General features: G+C 43.4%; 1 protein-coding gene across 1 annotated transcript; it reads right to left on the minus strand.

Annotated features, from left to right (window-relative positions):
* Positions 1-4,130: 4,130 nt before the first annotated feature.
* Positions 4,131-19,182, minus strand: LOC147009732 (uncharacterized). Its single transcript, XM_085860777.1, has 5 exons — positions 19,063-19,182; positions 18,600-18,703; positions 6,798-11,894; positions 6,497-6,580; positions 4,131-5,109 (listed from the first exon to the last, which is right to left on the minus strand). Exons 2-5 carry the CDS (start codon positions 18,694-18,696, stop codon positions 4,808-4,810), a joined length of 5,580 nt encoding a protein of 1,859 aa, XP_085716903.1. The 5' UTR covers positions 18,697-18,703; positions 19,063-19,182; the 3' UTR covers positions 4,131-4,807.
* Positions 19,183-20,128: the final 946 nt, after the last annotated feature.

Here is a 20,128-nt window from a genome sequence, read left to right on the forward strand (position 1 = left end):
ACAGACGAACTTGGAACGATTACTTCGCTTTTTGGAAGCAGATCTCTCAGAGGACAAAGAGATGCAAGTACGACCAGGTAAGCAGAAACAGAAGTCGTTTATAGTATCCTTATACTTTTCACTCAACAAACTCATTTTATTCCAATATATGATATCAGACTTTTCAAAATGCAATTGAACATGGACTAAATCATTATCAAGCGGTACACTGAGGCGGTTGCTCAGTTGCTCTGAAACACCACCCTGTGGTGAGGCAGTTGCTCTGAAACAACTTGCCTTCTCTTCCAGGAAGGCAAATCAGACCCAAGGCAATCTCAGTACTTCCCAAAAAGTCTGCACCAAGTTTGTGTCCACTCCCTGGGGAGTCGGAAAACAACTTCTGTCCAAACTCAAGAATGAACTTTCAAACTTGTTTCCCTCCTCTAAAACCCGGTGGTACCTATGTAAGTCCGTCTCTGGTGTTTGCTCCTTTTCCATCCCTTCACTCTCTTCAAATGGCACCACAGCTCACTCCACTTGTGAGAAGGCTGAATGTCTCAATTCTGTGTTTGCTTCCAAATATCGTGTCCCAAATCCCTCACTCTTGCTTCCCTGCATCCATCTCCAAACTGTCTGCCTATGGCATCCAAGGCCAACTCCATACATGGCTTACTGACATCCTATACTCTAGTAGCCAATGTGTATCTGTCAACAGAATCCTTTCATATCCTCTCCCTGTCAAGGATGGAGTGCCCAGAAGCAGTGTTCTGGGTCCAGCCCTATTCCTAATCATAATCAATGACTTATCTGACTCTCTGAAAAATCCTCTTTATCCATTTGCTGTTGACTCCACTCTGCCGTAACATCCCTCATCCTTCACACAGGCAGGCTTCAGCATCTTCCCTCATGTCAGACTTTGAAAAGAACACAAGCTGGTCAAACACGTGGAACATGTCTTTCAATATGGATAAATCTCACATTCTCATTATCTCTCTCTGAAAGGACCGTCTGGCAAATAGTGGGGCAACTTAGCATAACAATTGTGCATTTTGTGAGGAAAGCACCAAATTTGGCACACTTATAGCCTATCATATTATGAACAGATTTGGGTATAGGGCCATCTCAAATTCAGCCGCTGATGGCTGTGGCATCCATTTTCCACTGCCATCAAAATTTTGAGATGGCCCAATATCCAAATCTGTTCATAATATGATTGGCTACTAATGTGCCAAATTTGGTGCTTTCCTCACAAAATGCACAATTGTTATGCTATATTTAGCTAAATTGCCCCACTAAAACACTCTCTTCCATTTATTTAAACAATCCTCTTGAGGATTCAAGGATTCAAACTTGAATTTACAAGATGACCTCGAAAGCCAGCCACCGACTGGGCATCCTCCATCATACAAAGTTCTTCCTTGGCACACCTGAACTCCTATCCACCTACAAGGCCTTCATCTGCAGCTTGATGGAGTACTGCCCTCCCTTCTTAGCTGGCTGCCCTGCCACACATCATGCTCAGCTTGACACTGTGGAAACCAAGGCCTTCAAGATCATGGGAATCTCCATCGATGAAACTGATTCTATGGGTCTATCACTTTGCCATCGCAAACAGGTCTCTCCGTCATATACCACCTCCTTTCTGGTCTTGGACCCTCTGCTCCTGCCATGCTTTCTCCTCCCCCCACCCCCAGATATATGCAGGGCTCACATCGTCCACCATCAACCCTCTTCTGGAAAAACTACCTAAATCCAGGATCACTGCTCACCACTCATTTTTTCCTCCTTTTTTTTTCCACCCATGGAATCAACTTCCACATCCTCTTCAATCTCATTCCTCCCTCCAGGTTTTCAAGGCGGCTGCTTACCGCCATTTCAGATCGTCACTAATCCAAAACCATGATCTTTTCTACCCCCATTAACCCCACCCCATTAAATCCCTCCTCCTAATTTCCCTTTTTTTTCTCCTTGGAGTTTCCTTCTCCTTCATGTTTATTTTGCATCTTGTTTTTGTCAGTTACGTCCTGATCCGTTCAGGATGCGCCTCGACTTCCATGCGCCTCGACTTCCATGCGCCTCGACTATGTATACCAAAAAATAAAAGTGCCATCATCTATCCAGGGCATCAGTGCTGCCAAAGCAGTCTCAAGTCGAGCATTTCACTCGGCCGGATTACCTTGCCTTGCAAGCGGATCTCAGTGCAGGAAGTTGGACCATGACCAGGGTGCTGCCGATAACCTGCCTACTCTTCATCGAAAGCGACTGTGGAATGTTAAACATCCACCAGCTTATACTAACGGAGGAGTCCCTTCTTATAACATCCAACCTCGGGATTGGCCACTTTTTTGTTGATGGCACAAAAACACCAAGGTTACAGTTTATAGCTCAATGAAGAATCAGTCAGGTTAGGCAGTTCAAAGGCAAGTCTGTGATCCTGATTTCAGCAGTTGGCTGTTCTGAGTTTTTCACAGACTGCAACTAAGCCAGAAGTTTCACTTTAACTTTAAAATTTGCTTTTCACAGTTACAATTCACAAACCTCATAAACTCTGTAATGGATTCCGAAACAGAATGGATGTGTGACAGGCATCCCATATTGGTCAGGGCCCTTGCAGAAAGTGCTAACGTCAGGTACATGGGTTTAAAAGATGGACGTTCTCTGGTCTTATTGGAGGGTCTTTGACACCGGGTTACCTTGCTTACTATCTTGAGAGTGTGCCTGTTATCTGGACAGTAGCTTGTGCGCTATAAACAAAATGACCAGTTGGTTCACCTGTTTCATGTGAATGGTCTTCTTCAGATACGAGGTGCAACCTACACTGCAGTCTACCAATCGAATGTTTCCTCGGGTGACATATTTGGTGACTCGGGCTTGATGGGCCGAGTGACCTCCATTAGTGTGTAACCTTACGATTTTGTTTCTTTCCCATTACAAAATGTTCATTTGAGAGATCTCACAATAGCCTCAAATGCATCAAACTCCTCTCAGATCAATGAAAAGCAATGACAGTGTAACCGGCTTGGCCAAGGTGCACATACACACGGCCAAACCAATGGACACACCTGAAGTGGGCAATTAAATAAATTGCTGGGTGCCCCCAAATGAGAATGTAGTTTCTGAATATGTCAAGGACAAGTAACTCAGTATTTCATCAAGGAACAATAGTGGGGCAACTTAGCTAAATATAGCATAACAATTGTGCATTTTGTGAGGAAAGCACCAAATTTGGCACACTAGTAGCCTAGTATATTACGAACAGATTTGGATATTGGGCCATCTCAAATTCAGCCGCTGATGGCTGTGGCAGCCATTTTCCACTGCCATCAAAAATTTTGAGATGGCCCAATATCCAAATCTGTTCATAATATGATAGGTTACTAGTGTGCCAAATTTAGTGCTTTCCTAATAAAATGCACAATTGTTATGCTAAGTTGCCCCACTACAAGAAGACACTTCTCGATATTGATGAGTCAAAATTAACTTTCATTCCATCAAGTTTGCATTGATTATGCAAATTAACATTTCATTTCACTTGCTTTCTTCTTCTTTCGTATGCAGCACATTGATGTCGATGGCATTATTTGCTGGGGGTGCCACTGTGCAGCATATGCAGTGCTCCTTGTGGATTATACCAGGAATTTTTAACTTGGTCATGTTGCCGACGATAGGCCACCTACTCTTACTTAGCAAAGGACACTGTGAGATCGTTAACGTCCACCAACTAACACCGGTAGACGGGATGCCCAGTTTGATGGCCATCGTGTGACGGCACACACATTGATGGATCACCCTGCCTATGAAACACCGATATGACAGTATATAGCAGGGTCGGGGTTCAACCCCAGCATGGACAACTCAAAGGGAAGTTTGCATACTTCCATACTATCCTGCCAACCCACACTTGCAATCAATATCCATCAACACATTCACCTGAGGACAAAGTTTGGAGACACTCCGAGATCGAGGATTTCGAAATCTCTCCTGGATTCTCAGCTTTGAACTCCTTTGCCCTATACTGGGTATGCCACTAAAAAAAAGTAATACGCATCAATCTGTGGGTGACATGGGTTCTAGTTACAAGAAATCTTCGAAAAATATACACAAGACTCGTCAGAAATCAATAAGAGCAAACAAGTAGTCGTGAGCAGCTGTACAATTATTGCTTGAAATTTATTGCCTTTGGACATCAACACACGCGCGTTGTACAGTGGCAAAACTTTGTCCTCAAATGAAATGCAAAGCAGTGCTTGAGCGTAAGTTAGCTTCTGCAGAGCAAGGCGGATGGAAATGTTACAATGTAAATGTTGCATCGCTTACGTTAAATAAGCAGCATGCGGCAGAACGTGCAAACGTGACGTCATTCAGCTTCATTCTAAAATTACAAGTTTTCTTTCCCCGGGTCCCAAAAAGTCCAACGTCTGACAAGTATCTCCCTTGCAAGGCATTTCCTTGTAAGATTATCCTCGCAGCTTAGAAAGCTTCAGAGAACAAGAAGTCGCTTTCTCAAGAGGAGTTATAAAATCAGAAACATTTGGCAAGTCTTTTTCGAGTTGTCCTCAGATTTCTGGAGTTGTCCTTCCTTTGAAGATGCTCGTAACAAACTGGTAACAAAGAAAGGGAACAAACATTTGTTTTCGAGTGTAAAGCAGGATGGAAAGGAAATGGCATGGCTTTTTGTGAAAAAAAAACAAGATGGCATTTTCCCCATGGAACACAAAACTATAGACAGAGAACATAATTGAGTCGACAACTAGCATAGAAAGTCGAGAGTGGGGCAATACACAATGAATCTTGCACGAATCTTCATCGTTGGATTTCATTTTAGAGTTCAATGGCCTTGCTGTGGCCAGGAAAATTTGCAAACAAAGTTGAGTTTGGTTATGCAGAGCACTTGTTCCAATTCTCCGGTTCTTCTGACTGCTGGACAATACTTCGTCGAGCCTGTCTGCTTTTGGCCGATGTAGAACAGCTTGGCATGCAGGTTCTTCGTGACCATGTGGATCTTGTGCTTGTCGTTGTACGGTGCCAGGTATCCGTTTTTACTACTGCAGTAAGATGCTGCCTTGTCGTATGGCAGGAAGAGGTTGTAGTCTTTGAAGAGCTTTCCATCACCTGATCTGAAGAAGATCGCTGGGAATTTTGAAGAAAAAGAGAAAGAAGAGGTGAGAATGGTTATAAGCCACATCTCCACGTGAAAACTCATGTCAGATAACTCATGAGGTCTATAGAAGTCAAAAGTATAAAAACAAACAAGAGGATTGTCCTGAAGACATAAATCACAGTAATACCTTCACCGTGGTATAGTAAAAGGCATCAATTGTTGGACAAAGTGATTTTCTTTTCTGTTTCGAGTAACTTTTTTTTTGTAAGTGACACAAAGCCCCATGATAAAATAAGTTAATATATACATGGGTTTAAAATCCAAACGGCAATGGTGATGTTCCCAACGACTTTTATTTGAACTTGCATTCTCAAGCTTCGTCGTGATCAAAACGAAATCCAGAGACAGGCTGATCGATGTCGGGGGTGAGCTACGATGTTCGCCGAGTGATGCTCGCCCCCAAATTGACATGTTGTGTGCAAAAAGGAAGTAAAAACGGAACAGATGCCAGCCTTTTTGTTGGGAATACTGCTTTAGAGCATTGATAACTAACCTAAGCTAATCAGAGGGCTGCAGGTCTAGCCCTCAAACAACTCCGAGGGCCACAAGACTACCTTTACCATAACTACAAGCCAAAATGACACATTAAATCGCTCAGTGAATCTGGTCCTGCAAACTGTAAAATGTAAAAAAGAAACCTTGGCAGGTGGGGAGAGGGAGGGTGCAGGTAGATGGGCAGTTGGTAGCAAGCATCCTCCAGGCTGGTAGTTGCCTACCACTTCTTTCGAGAGTATGTTAAGATGGACTTTCAAACCACAACGTTTTTTCACGTGGAGTAGACTTTTGAGTCAGCGTGCAGTGAAAATTCAAATATTGTTTGTGGGGTTGACCATCTTGCCTCGCTCAGGCCTTTCACAGTTGATAGCCACTGTCTAAGCTCTTCTTATTCCTCCTATTCTTTAATGGCCCCAATTATTCCCACGTTCTTGTGGGGTTTGCTCTGGAAAGATTGGCCCAAGTCTTTCATGAACCAGCTGACCAGGCCTGACAATCAACTAAGGTGAGGGCAGAAATTTGGAATTTGCCCATGGTGCCGACGATAGTTTGCACACTCTTCACAAAGGACACCGTGGGATCTTCAACATCCACCAACTAATGCTGGCAGACAGGACTCCCAGTTTAACATCCATCTGAGGGACGGCACACCCAATGATGAATCACCCTGCCTGTGAAACACCGGGATGACAGTTTATAGCTGGGTCGAGATTCAAACCCAGGCAAGACAGCTTAGAGGGGAGTGTGTAATGCTTATTCAGTCAGCCCTCGTTGCTGTCTTAACACTAACTTATGGAAAAAATGAGCAATTAATGAGCTACTAAATTAAGGACAAACAAATTTAGAACTTCCATAGCTCACCTGTTTTGAGCAAGCTGATCAACTGGAACTGGATATTAACTGTTCTTTCCAAAATAACAACCTGGGAGATGTCACATGGCCGACCTGCACAAAGAAAGGGAAAGGAAGTCCTTAAAGAAAAAAGTAATAAATTAAATTGCATATGTAATTACAACAAAGATACCAACCCTTTATATTTCTTCTTTTCTCAATACTTCTGTAATTTATTGGTAGATTTTACTGCATTCAACTGAATATTGAGGTCATCCAAATATTTTGGTAAACAAGAATACTGAACTTCACACATTGTAACCTATATTACCTGAAGGCCCAGGATCTCCTGGATCTCCCTTTTGTCCAGGTGTCAAAGAAGAATCTCCCTGTAATCCTTTAGGACCAAATGGACCATCATTTCCTGGGTAGCCAATGTCTCCTGGTTCTCCGATAGCTCCAGCTGGTCCTGGTTGTCCAGGAAATCCAGTAATCCCTTTTATACATTGTGGTCCAGGTGGCCCAGTAATCCCCTGATCACCTTTGGCTCCAGGGGCTCCAATATCTCCTGGTTCTCCTTTGGGAAATGATAAACCAGGTCTTCCAGGAAAACCTTTATCTCCTTTTAATCCCGTTAGTCCATCAGGGCCACATAAGCCAGCTGGCCCTTGATCTCCCATGACACCTTTCAGCCCTGGGGATCCCAAGTTTCCTGTGTCTCCTTTTTCACCCTTGGGTCCCTGTGGTCCAGAGTGTCCAGGTTGACCAAGTGCACCAGGTTCACCTTGGGGTCCAACTGGACCAATGCTGCCAGTAAACCCTGGAAGTCCCCGTTCTCCCTTTGCTCCAGGTATTCCATGAGTTCCAGGGATTCCAGCCTCTCCTTTTTCACCATTGGCTCCAGCTGACCCTGTTCTTCCAGTTTGTCCTTTTTCTCCTCCTATTCCTTTTCCTCCTGGTGCTCCAATGGCTCCAGGAAATCCAATATCTCCTTTTTGTCCAGTTGCTCCAGGTAGCCCAATACTACCAATTTCTCCTGGAGCCCCTGTTGCCCCAGACAAACCTGTGGCCCCCTGTGACCCCATTGGTCCCTGACTTCCCTTTGGACCAACTGGGCCATTAACGCCAGGAGCTCCTGTTGCACCAGTATCACCTTTTTGCCCTGGGAAGCCTGTACTTCCCGCATCTCCAGTCTCACCTTTCATTCCTTGTGAGCCTTGGCTACCAGGAGCACCAGTATCACCCAGCTCTCCCTTTGGTCCAAGAGCTCCTGCTTGTCCAGGAAATCCAGTATCTCCTTGTTCTCCTTTCATTCCAGAACCTCCATTTATTCCAGGGAATCCCATGCTTCCCTTCAGACCTTGTGATCCAGGAGCTCCATTGACACCAGGTTCACCAACATCACCTTTCTCACCACTTGCTCCAGGGTATCCTTGATCTCCTCTTTCTCCTTTTGCTCCAGGTATCCCTGCATCTCCAATTTCTCCTTTTGGACCAGGATAACCAGTACTTCCAGTTTCACCTTTAGAGCCTGGTGCCCCAGGTGCTCCAGTGATACCAATATCACCTTGAGCTCCTTGTGCTCCATTTCCTCCAGTCGCTCCAGGTGCTCCAATTTCTCCCTTTGGACCTGTTGCACCAGGAAATCCTTGCCTTCCAACATCCCCCTGATCTCCCTTTGAACCAGGTTGGCCTTGATGACCAGGGGCACCGGTATCTCCTTTTTCTCCAGCATACCCAGGTAATCCAATGTTACCCATTGATCCTTTACCTCCCGGGAACCCAGGGCTTCCCGTACTTCCTTTAGCACCTGGATATCCCAAACTTCCAGTTTCACCTTTTTGACCAGGTGGACCTGTAATACCTGGAAGTCCAGCATCTCCCTTCATTCCTAGATATCCAGTAGGTCCTGTACTTCCCATGGTTCCCTTTTCTCCTTTTGCTCCTGGTGATCCTACGGCCCCAAGTGCTCCTGGAGCTCCAGTAGGGCCAGTGTCTCCTTTATCTCCTTTCTGTCCCAGTGCTCCATGGTATCCTGGGGCTCCAACTTCACCTTGAGGTCCTGTAGGTCCAGAAAGTCCAGGGGCACCAGTGGGTCCTGTATCACCTTTAGCTCCATTTGCACCTGGAATTCCATTGGCTCCAGGACTACCAGAATCACCCTTAGCTCCATGAGCTCCAGGTGAGCCATTACTACCATGGACACCTCTATCCCCCTTTTCACCTGCAGTGCCCATAGGACCAGGATATCCTCTTTCTCCTTTCACACCAGGAGGTCCAGTGTCTCCAGTTTCTCCCTTTCCTCCAGGATATCCATGGTTTCCAAGTTCTCCTTTATTACCAGGCACTCCATTGGCACCAGGAAATCCTGGATTCCCTGACTCTCCCTTTTCTCCTTGGTATCCTATTCCAGGTACTCCAACATCACCTTTCATGCCTTGAATACCTGGAGTTCCTGGTGTTCCAGAAAATCCCACCTCTCCCTTCTCACCTTTCAGCCCAGATGCACCAATCCCTCCAGTATATCCTACATCTCCTTTTTCTCCTTTTGCTCCATTAGGGCCCATATCTCCTGTCATTCCCTTTGCTCCAGATGCACCATGTGAGCCAGCATCACCTTTGCTTCCTTTTTGACCTGGAAATCCAATGGGTCCTATTTCTCCTTTTATTCCTTGAGGGCCCACACTCCCTGTTGGACCAGCACTCCCCTTTTCTCCTTGAGCTCCAGGTACCCCTTGAGCACCCGTAAAACCAATATCTCCCTTGCTTCCTTGAAATCCTGGTGAACCATTTATTCCTTGGTATCCCATTTCTCCTGATTCACCCGGTGCCCCAGGAATTCCATTTTGTCCCGGTTGTCCTGACTCACCCTGTTCACCTTTTGCCCCTGGATAACCAGAATTTCCTTGGTCTCCACTCTCTCCTTTTGGACCTTGAGGACCTGTAGTTCCTGGATTTCCATTGTATCCGACAGAACCTTGGTCTCCTTTTTCACCTTGCATACCTGGTGGTCCAATACTGCCTGGGAATCCTTGGTCACCCTTTTCTCCCTGAGGCCCAGGAGGTCCTGTGACTCCTGGATAACCCACATCTCCTTGCTCACCTTTTGCTCCCGTGGTTCCTGGAAATCCAACATGTCCTGTATCTCCTTTTTCTCCATCTGCTCCTTGAGATCCAGGAGAGCCAGTTGATCCAACATCTCCTTTGGCACCAGGCCCACCTGGATAGCCATTATCTCCTATTTCGCCCTTTAAACCAGGAGTTCCAGGTTGTCCATGTAATCCTAAATCACCTTTTTGTCCATTAGCTCCTGGAACACCATTTTCTCCAGTAAATCCAGGCCATCCTTGTTCTCCTTTTACTCCAGGAAATCCATTACTACCTGGATTTCCTGTATCTCCTTTATCTCCCTTTGCTCCATTGTAGCCAGGTGCTCCATGATCTCCTTTTATACCTGGATACCCTGTATCTCCATGATCCCCTTTTACTCCAGGAGCACCAACAGGTCCTTGCATTCCCTTTTCTCCATGTGCACCTGAACTTCCAGTAGCTCCTACATCACCAGGTTCACCCTTTGCTCCTGAAATTCCTGGGGTACCAGGAAGTCCTGACTCCCCTTTATATCCTGGTGATCCAGTAAAACCAGGAGCTCCCACATTTCCTTTTTCTCCCACTCCTCCAGGTATTCCATTACTACCAGGAAAACCAGAATCCCCTTGTTCTCCTTTAGCTCCAGGGCTACCATTCACTCCAGGAACTCCAGTGTCCCCAACGTCTCCTTTTACTCCTTGAATACCAGGAGAACCAGTAGAGCCTTGCTTGCCCTTTTCTCCTTGAGCTCCAGGAATACCGTTGCTTCCTGGATAGCCTGATTCGCCAACAGCTCCCATTGCTCCGGGTATCCCATCACTTCCTGGATATCCAACAGCTCCTTGCTCTCCTTTTGCTCCTTGATACCCTGGACTCCCAAGAATTCCAGTATCTCCCTTTTCTCCTTTCTGCCCAGGTAATCCATTTATTCCAGAATATCCAGTATCTCCTTGTTCACCTTTGGCTCCAGGTACTCCATTACTTCCCGGAAATCCTAGTGGCCCCAAATCTCCTTTTTCTCCATTCACTCCTGGGCTACCAGAAGCACCAATATCTCCTTTTAGTCCTTGAATACCATCGTTTCCCCCTAGTCCAGATTGACCTGCATCTCCTTTGATGCCTTTGAGTCCAGTTGGACCATTGTAACCAGGAACTCCAGTCTCTCCCTGTTCTCCTTTCGGTCCAGCTGGTCCCATTTGACCAGGAAATCCTGTATCCCCTGTTTCTCCTTTCACTCCAGGGTAGCCAGGACTTCCTACTTCTCCTTTCACTCCCGGTGGCCCTTTGGCTCCTGGATACCCTAGTTGTCCTTTCATTCCTTTAGCTCCAGGAAATCCATCAGAACCAGGATATCCTTGATCTCCTTGTTCACCTTGTGCTCCAGGAAGGCCATTCAGTCCAGGATTTCCAGGTGGCCCTGTTTCTCCTTTAAATCCTGGTGCCCCAGGGATACCAGGATGTCCTGCATCTCCTTTTACTCCATAAGCTCCATTTAAGCCATGATCCCCCTTCTCTCCTATATTTCCTTTTTCTCCCTCCACTCCAGGAGAGCCTATGACTCCAGGGCCTCCTGCATTTCCCTTCTCTCCAGGAGCACCGACTGGTCCAGTACTACCTGTTGCACCCATATTTCCTTTTTCTCCATGAAGTCCAGCTGGTCCTGTAAAACCTGGAATTCCTACATCTCCTTTCTCCCCTTTTGCTCCAGGACAACCAGTGCTTCCAGGATAACCTGTATCCCCTTGTTCTCCCTTTAACCCTGGTAGTCCCATATCTCCTGTGATTCCTATATTTCCCTTTGGCCCCTGCGGTCCAGGGTGTCCCTTTTCACCAGGTATTCCAGGAGGGCCAATAATTCCAGTTTGTCCTTTTGCTCCAGGATATCCAGGACTTCCGGTGTCCCCTTGATCTCCTTTTAATCCAGGAGCTCCTGGAAAACCAGTTCCTCCCAATTCACCTTTTTGTCCCTTTGGTGGGCTGTACCCAACTGGTCCTGTTTCTCCTTTGTCTCCCTTAATTCCATCAGTTCCAGGATATCCTGTGGAGCCAGGAATTCCTTGTTCTCCTTTAATTCCTGGAGGGCCGATACACCCTACATCACCTGGAATCCCTACCTTTCCCTTTTCCCCGAATAATCCTGGGGTTCCTCTTAGACCATGATCTCCTTTGTCACCAATTGGCCCAGGAGGACCAGGAAACCCCTTCTCTCCTTTGGCTGCTGCTGTGCAAGGGATGTGTCGAGTTTTCCTTGTCAATGGTTTCAATATTGATAATGCCACTTCTTTCCCCATTGTGTTGTCGACCACTTCATGATTTTCACTCTTCAATGGGTCATTATCTGAGAAGTACAGCATTGCCAAACAATAATTAAAATCTAATTATAACAAATGTAGTTTTACCAAACACATAACAACTTAGCCTACAACAATAATATTATTAATATGCCAATAAAATGTTCTTTCTCTTGCTTACTCATGGAGCATGCATTCTGCAAACAAATAAATCAATCAATTGAATGCAGAATGAGTGAGCAATATGTGCTCTAAATTTATACGCAGTCCAAGTTCCACCTCTCTTCCAATGACCGGAGTGTTGTCCCACATGGTCATCAAACAACCCACCTATCTATTACCATGATCAGTAAGTGAGGGGTTATAAAGAGCTTTATATATTTGAAAATGCAGGGGGTCCAAACTTAATAAACGCAAAATGGTCAAAAGTTATAAAATAGAACTATTGTTTACATTGTTATCAGTTGCTAGGCAATGCTAAGAGGCAGAGTTTGTGATTCTAAGTTGAAGACAAACGTTAAGTGATGAAGCTTATGACCCGTGAAGTCGAAAACGAACAGCGATCATTATATTATTGTGGCCTTTCCCACATTGCATGTCGTTAAGAGCAGATCCAATTGTAGCTATCATCATGCCAAATTAGCATCTTCCCTTTTTGATGTGTTGTTTGAACTTAGATTAATAATGAATGTGTAATAGGTGACCACAGGTCACGACTACATTCTACCACTGTGTTGTCTGGTCTGGGTTCAATTACTGATCGTCCAAGACACCGTTATAACTAGACAATAACATATTGGATCAGTGATCCACTCTATTATTATTTCCTTGCAAGTTGCAGCACAGCTGTGCCACTGATGCAGTCCTCCCTGTTTCCAGTAAGTTGGTACTCATTTTGCCGATCTTGGAAGGATGACAGGCTGAGTCAACCCACCTGGTGGTATTTAACGGCACGACAGGAGCTCAAACTCAAGACCCCAAGATTTTAAGCCAGCCACCTTAACCGTTAAGCCAACAGCAGGCTTGGTGAATAACTACAGGCAGGCCATTATTGTCTTTGGCCATGTGATGCTCAGTGAGCGCAGTGAGGCCCCACCTGGGTGACCTTTCTTTACACATATATTCGTTTACCGACATTTACAGATGATTTTGTGATTTATTTTCCAGAATTGGAACTGCTAGTTACATCATTATGTAAAACTTCAACTTCATAACTTATGTAGAAAGTACTACCAGTGGTGAGAAAGAGCTAGAAATGCAGGAGTTCACATACCTGGTATGCAGGTACTCATGCGCAGTAAAAAAATAATAATAATAAATGCGTACTTCAAAGATGCTCCCAAAGCTCAAAAGTGAACAAGCACCACCACAGAGGATTTTGATCGGTTTTCTCAGCTCGTGCAGGTGAGATTCTTCTGTTATAATTCTGATAAATTGATATACTGTCCTGTGATTTCAAAATTTAAGTGCATAAAATCAAGTTTATAAATTATAACATTATAATTTATAAGTTATATTTTAATTTATAAGATTTTAAAAAAGATCTAAGGAGAACACATGTAGTGGGGCAACTTAGCTAAATATAGCATAACAATTGTGCATTTTGTGAGGAAAGCACCAAATTTGGTACACTAGTAGCCTATCATATTATGAACAGATTTGGATATTGGGCCATCTCAAAATTTTTGATGGCAGTGGAAAATGGCTGCCACAGCCATCAGCGGCTGAATTTGAGATGGCCCTATATCCAAATCTGTTCATAATATGATAGGCTACTCGTGTGCCAAATTTGGTGCTTTCCTCACAAAATGTACAATTGTTATGCTAAGTTGCCCCACTAATGAGCGAAGATGAAGAAGAGGTTTTCTCAGTTGGTGAAGGTAAGATTGTTCTGTGATCATTCTGATAATTGATATACATACTGTGATTTCAAAATTAAGTTTATCAATGATAACATTGTTATTTACAAATTTTATTGTAGGTTTATAACTTATAAGATAAAAAACAAAAAAAAACATCTTAGGAGAACACATGAGCAAGGAGGAAGTAAAGGAGGTTCAGGAGTGTCCAGATCGAAAGAAATAAAGAGCGGCTTGTGAGTGTCTCGTCTGGAGCGGACGTTTTGAGAAAGCGCTTACCAAGTAGTGAATACATACTCAGCTGAGAGGAATTTTAAAAATCGGAATGGTGCTTGGGAAAGCAGACGAGCATGCTCGAAGCAGACATCTTTTTTTTTCTAATGAGTACCAAACCATTTCTACTACTCATTGCAGAACCAAAATTTTTTTTGGTGAAAATTGTGTGATTCCCTGAATATATTTATAGTATTACATAGTTTAATATGATGCTACAGCAAAACTGAACTTCATCCAAATTTTTGTGAAACAGCCTCCATTTGTTAGATGAATGCATCGTCTTTTAAATTTGTTTCGAAAAAATGTGTAAGTGAAATGCGGTGAGGGTTGGGGGTGGGGGGTGGAGTAGAGTGTTATCCTTGTCTTTGTCAGATGAAAACTTGTTATATCCAGATTTGAGGATTTTTATCCCAGCTAAGCATCTTGTCTCTAGAATTTGACAATACATATATTTAAAACTAAACTAGTTCATTTTAACCTTAAAAAAAAAATGTCGACAATATTTCAGCTGGACTTCCCATTTTAGATTTTAGATTGTTCTTCTTCTTTAGTGTGCAGCCAATGGTAATTCAGGTATCATCATTTTGCTGGGAGCATAGCTGTGCAACTGATGCAATGCCCTCTGTAGGTTGGAGCAGGAATACAGAATTTGTTCAGAGTGCCGGCAATAACTCACCTACTCCTCACAAAGGACACCACAGGGTCAACCAATTAATGCCAAAAGATGGGACTCCAGTTTAACGTCCATCCAAGAGATGGCACACCCATTGATGAATCACTCTGCCCCATTGATGAATCACCCTGCCCCATTGATGAATCACCCTGCCTGTGAAACACCAGGATGAGAGTTTATAGCTGGGTTGGGATTCGAACCCAGGATATAGACAGCTCAGAGGTGATTGCACACACCACTAAGCTATCCTGCCAACCCCAAAAAAGAGACTTTGATGCTATGAATGTTTTAAAAGTTATTACTGTATGTAATTAACGCTTGACATTTTAAACTGATCATCTCAAGACAGCCTATTACAAAGCATGCAAAATTAATGAGAGATTGAAGGAAATCGTGATAAACCACGACCTCAAGACCACTGCCCAAAACGGGTAGTGCGCATTGGATCACATCGACCGAAAGAAGTTTATGTGTCGAGATAGGTCATGATGTGAAAATAAGGCATAAAAGCTTGGGGGCACTTTGAGTGCAAAGGTGCTGAAACCACAAACAACTTTATAAGGCAGCAAAGGCAGAACTAGAAGTGAAGAGAGAGAAAGAGTTAAGTTAGAAATTAAATAAGTGAAGATAAACAAAGAAAGAAGAAAGGCCAAAAACATAAATTACTATCATAATGAATGGATTAACAAATCACAAAGAAGGATGAATTCGGATGGGAGGAAAAAAAGACATCAACCAATATGCTGAGGAGCCGTTTATTTATTAGGATTTATTAGGTACAAAAATGGACGGGGAGAGGGGGGTTGGTATTTAAGCAACGGAACAATTACCTGATGTCGGGTTTGACATGCATTGAGGAATCAATGTGGTGTGCCATCCATGAGAGAGAGAGATAGAGAGAGAGAGAGAGAGAGAGAGAGAGAGAGAGAGAGAGAGAGAGAGAGAGAGAGAGAGAGAGAGAGAGAGAGAGAGAGAGAGAGAGAGAGAGAGAGAGATGTTACGCCAGTGGACCCGTCTGCCATCTCGTCGTTGGTGACCGTTTAAGATCTCATGGTCTTTCTTGAAGAGTTGGCGAGGTATTGCCAGCACCTCTAACAAATTCCTGTCCTAAGATGCAGGGGCACTGCATCGGCGGCACAGCCAATCCTCAGGAATGATGCAACTCGCAGGCCAAATTAATGATTGAAACCCAGTCCAATACGCATTCACAATCAATATTAACACTCGAAGTCCTTAAATGATGTTATCTCCTGACCTGACGTCGTGACCTTGTCCATTGAGGCATCCGGCATGATAAAAGTAACTTTTTCAGGGGTTTCCTTAAACTACACAAGGGAAAAGGCAATTAATTTTACCTACCAAGACTACCTTACATCACACCCAGGACTAGATCATGACCGACAGCACAAGGGACAAAACATACACACAAATCGTGCAGAATGTTTGTACAGATAACACAAATGTATTGTTTATTATTATTATTATTATTATTATTATTATTATTAATATGAAAGGAGAGTGGGGAACATGAGGGGGGGGTAGTGGGGAGAGTTGACAGCTTTGATGATTATTCAGGACTAGTGGAGAGGATGAATATCCGAGAGAAGGAATTGGTGGATGGAAATAATTCCGACAAATGCTATTAATGGGTTATCATTTTGTCCCATTGCTCGGTAATGCCACAGATGGGGAATAAATTTGAAGAGAAATGGCAATTTATCTTGTAGGAGAAACTATTAAGTATCTTGCTTTTATTTTTGTACCAGCGGAGTACCCACCCTATGGGTGATCTTGTTCCATGCATGCAATACGTTTTTCCGACACATACCTTCATTTGGGTGGTGTATAGGCAACTGACAGCTGCCTGAAATGCCCGCGAAATTAAAACGAACAAGCTCGAATGAGCTTAGATCCTCATCCTCTTAATGATGACGTCATAAAAACGAATATGACGTCATTGTGATGTATCAGGTTTGCGATAAATTATCTGTGCTAATGCCCGGCTTGATTCCCGCAAACAAAATTCAAACAGCTTGCCTAGTTTCGGAGATAATGGTATAGGCGATTTCCATTAGCGGCGATATTATGACGTCAACTTTTTTCTACGAAGAATTTCCAAAATCGGAGATGGTTCCTGCCTGCGCGTGGGCTTTCTGCATATACTTGGCAAGTTTCATGAAGATCCGATGAAAACTCTGGGTTGTGAAACAAAAAATGTCAAAAAATAGAAATGACGTCATAAAAATTGATATGACGTCATAGTGATGTATCATATGTGCGGTATTTCATATCTGCTAATGCCCTGTGCGATTCCCGCAAACAGAATTTAAAAAGATTGCCTAGTTTCGGAGATAATTTTTAGGCGATTTCCATTAGCGGAGATGTTTTGACGTCATAACCTTTTTTTCTAGGAGGAATTTTCAAAATTGGAGATGGTTACTGTCCACGCGGGGTATTTTTACATATATTTGCCAAGTTTCAGGAAGTTTCGATGAAAACTGGAGGCTGTGAAACAAAAAAGTCCACAAGAAGAAGAAGAAGAACAACAACGTGAGTAAGACTTAGAGATCCTCCACGAGGATCTAAAAATGACCCGGGTTATGTACATGAAGGAAAAACATACCTAATGTTTGTAATTCAAGACTCCTCACTGCAATGGAGAATGTGGGGACAGGAATACTGAACTGTAAATGGTGAATACTTGTAATACCCTCTCCCACCTGGAGGAGGCACTCCACGACACACATTCACATAAAGAATTTGTGTCCACCCCTTGTCCCCCTATCAAGATCATTAGCAAAGATAAAAACACCCCTATATATGAATTGTATCATGTAGCTAATGGTGAAGGTTGTGTACCTCCACCATCGGTGAGACCAAGGAATACTCGACAAACCACTACATCACATGATCATTGTGTGACCATTGGCAACTCAAGGGTTGGCCGTTGAGATGTTTGTTTCTTCCCCTCCATTGCCAAAATTCTGGAACTCTTTACCTTCTCATGTCTTCCCAAACACTTATGACCTTCCCCTTTTCAAAAAGCAGACTTTTTTTTTTACTTCCTCAAAAACTCTCTTTCCTTACTGTTCTATTCATGCAGTTCTTTTATTTAAGGCTTGGCCTCAATGAGGACTGTTCACTCCGTGATTGAAACCTTCAACATAAAAAATAATAATATAATAATAATTGGGGTCATACTGATCCTATGTAGCAAGTCTGGATGTAATCAGCCCAGAACTGTAGAAACAAGCAAACAAACACAAACACTGGTGGGTGAATTATCGTAAGGATGCACAGGAAAAGCATTGGGCCTGACATAACATTAAGATTGAGAAAAGCAAGAGAAGGGAGGATGAGAGAGGAGAGAGAGGAGTGTAAAGGAGTGTGGGATGAGTGGGGTAGAGGAATGAAAGGAGTTTGTGAGAAGAGAGGAGAGTGGTGGGAAAGGAGAAGGCATCTGTACGTCACCATGTCTGGGGTGTTTGGGGGAACGAAGGCAGGGGAGAGAGGAGATGAAAAATTCCACCATATTTACATAGGTAACAAACAGATGGCGCAGAACCTGATCCGAGATAGTCTTGATCCTCTTAAAGCAGAAAATTAGGCTGCTCGTTACGGGTTCACGTAGCCAGTCCAGATTTGATGTAGTCGGTCAGGGATGCTGGCACAAGGGCCAGCATCATCTCCATCAATTAACAGCCATTATGCAGGATATAACTTAGCTCTCCATGGCAAATATCAGTGAATAAATAAATAAATAAACGAATGAATAAGTGAATGTCAAAAAAGAAAAACTCGTTTAATTTCCAGCAAGAGGTTTTATGGCTGAGAGCTATAAAGTCATTGTGAAATGTAAATGATAAAATGTGTTCGATAAAATACATTAAAATAAATATTTTCTTCAGCAGTCCAATGAAGATATGGAACTGTTGGATACTTACCAATAACTACATTAGACTGCCCAGGCCTCCAGATAATAATGGAGTGGATGGTCAGTAACAGGCAGAGGTGACATAGCCGAGGTGTTCTGGACCCCATGGAGAGTCTACAAAAGCAACATCAGTAATTACCTTTGGATTATTGTAAAAAATGAAAGAAAATTCCATTGACATGAAAAAGTAAAATAATATGTTTCCAAATATTATTAATGCTCCATAATGTGCTACCGTTAGTACATTATGACTAATATCACAAGGAAGCACTTTGGATGACTTGCTCTATGAATGCATCCAAACTCCTTTACTTTGGAAAGTTTTCACTTTATGGGCAGTACCCCTTCAGTATTGTTAATTAAATACAAAATGCACAGGGGGTGGGGGGTCGGTATTGTGCAACGACATTGTGTTAAGGTCTTCCGTGGAGAAGCCAACAGTAACAAGCAGACCTGATGATGGACACCCTTACCTCGGGGTAGTGGTACCTTCTCGTTTCCTCAAGGTTCCTCCTCCCAGCCTGATGCATCTAGTGCTATGTGGCCTCACTGCCTTGATGCCGCTTTTATACCGTGAGAGGGCACGAGACCAGGATTTTATCAAGGTTGTTTTGCGTTCAGAAAGCGGGTCAAACAGCATCTCGCAATTGTTTGTTTGACTCGAAAGCATTTAATCGAAGCTTTCTGGGAGCCGCTCGCATTTTTGGCATTTGCATGGTGGCGTCGCCTAAGTCGTATTCCCAAGTCCTATCTTCAGTACCAATCTTGTCTGGGCTCACCCAGTGGGTACAATTCTATGAGTGCAGTGATTGGCAATGGTTGTGATACCAATTGTTCAACTCTGCTCCGCAACCGCACACTCACATCGCTTTTGCTATAAATTGATCCTGTTTCTTATAGCTCATAGAACTCCATCCCAGTTTGTTGTATTTTATAAAGATGATCAGAGGATTATGAAGAACACAAATCTGGAGCAACGGTTGGTTCAACAATTGTTCTGTGCGTTAAAGGAAGTTATTGCACATCTATATTGACATGCTCTTTGCATTAAACATTGTCGAAGAAGGGTATGATGGGCATAATTACCTGTCATGGTCTCATATTACTAATTTTATGGGGGTTTTTTTTTTAACAGAACACACAAACTCAAAATAAAAAAGCTGAAAAGCTTATTTACTTATTTAGTTCCGTCAAGTCGTGGCCGACCTCTGGTGACATTCATGATCAGATTTCTCCAAACATCCCTATCCTGCACAGATTCCCGAAGTTCTGGCAGAGACAGATTGGTTTCAGCCTTTACCCCATCCAAGTTCTGCCTCTTCCTCTTCTTCCCTAAAACAAAGCAAGACATCCAATAATTATAATCAGAGCCATGAGTGCAAGGGTGTATTTCTAAAGAAAAATATAATGGACGATAACATTCAGGGTGCACGCCGCAAGGGAGTCATGTTTTATATTCATGGATAATTCCTACAAGGAGTAGTGGAAGTCGTAGTTGTAATTACTACTATTTATTTAACATCCTCAATTATTCCCACT

The sequence above is a fragment of the Eptatretus burgeri genome, chromosome 17 (assembly GCF_056783735.1).
Source record: "Eptatretus burgeri isolate ZD-2024b chromosome 17, Ebu_testis_v1, whole genome shotgun sequence".
Taxonomy (NCBI): domain Eukaryota; kingdom Metazoa; phylum Chordata; class Myxini; order Myxiniformes; family Myxinidae; genus Eptatretus; species Eptatretus burgeri.

Bases quoted from the DNA above. Each gene is read 5' to 3' on its own strand.
- LOC147009732 (XM_085860777.1), bottom strand. From the start codon at position 18,696: ATGGGGTCCAGAACACCTCGGCTATGTCACCTCTGCCTGTTACTGACC. The intron at 6,581-6,797 runs GTAATATAGGTT...TTCTTTGTGCAG, and splicing joins AGGAGATCCTGGGCCTTCAG to GTCGGCCATGTGACATCTCC. The intron at 5,110-6,496 runs GTGAGCTATGGA...CAAAATTCCCAG, and splicing joins GATCAGCTTGCTCAAAACAG to CGATCTTCTTCAGATCAGGT.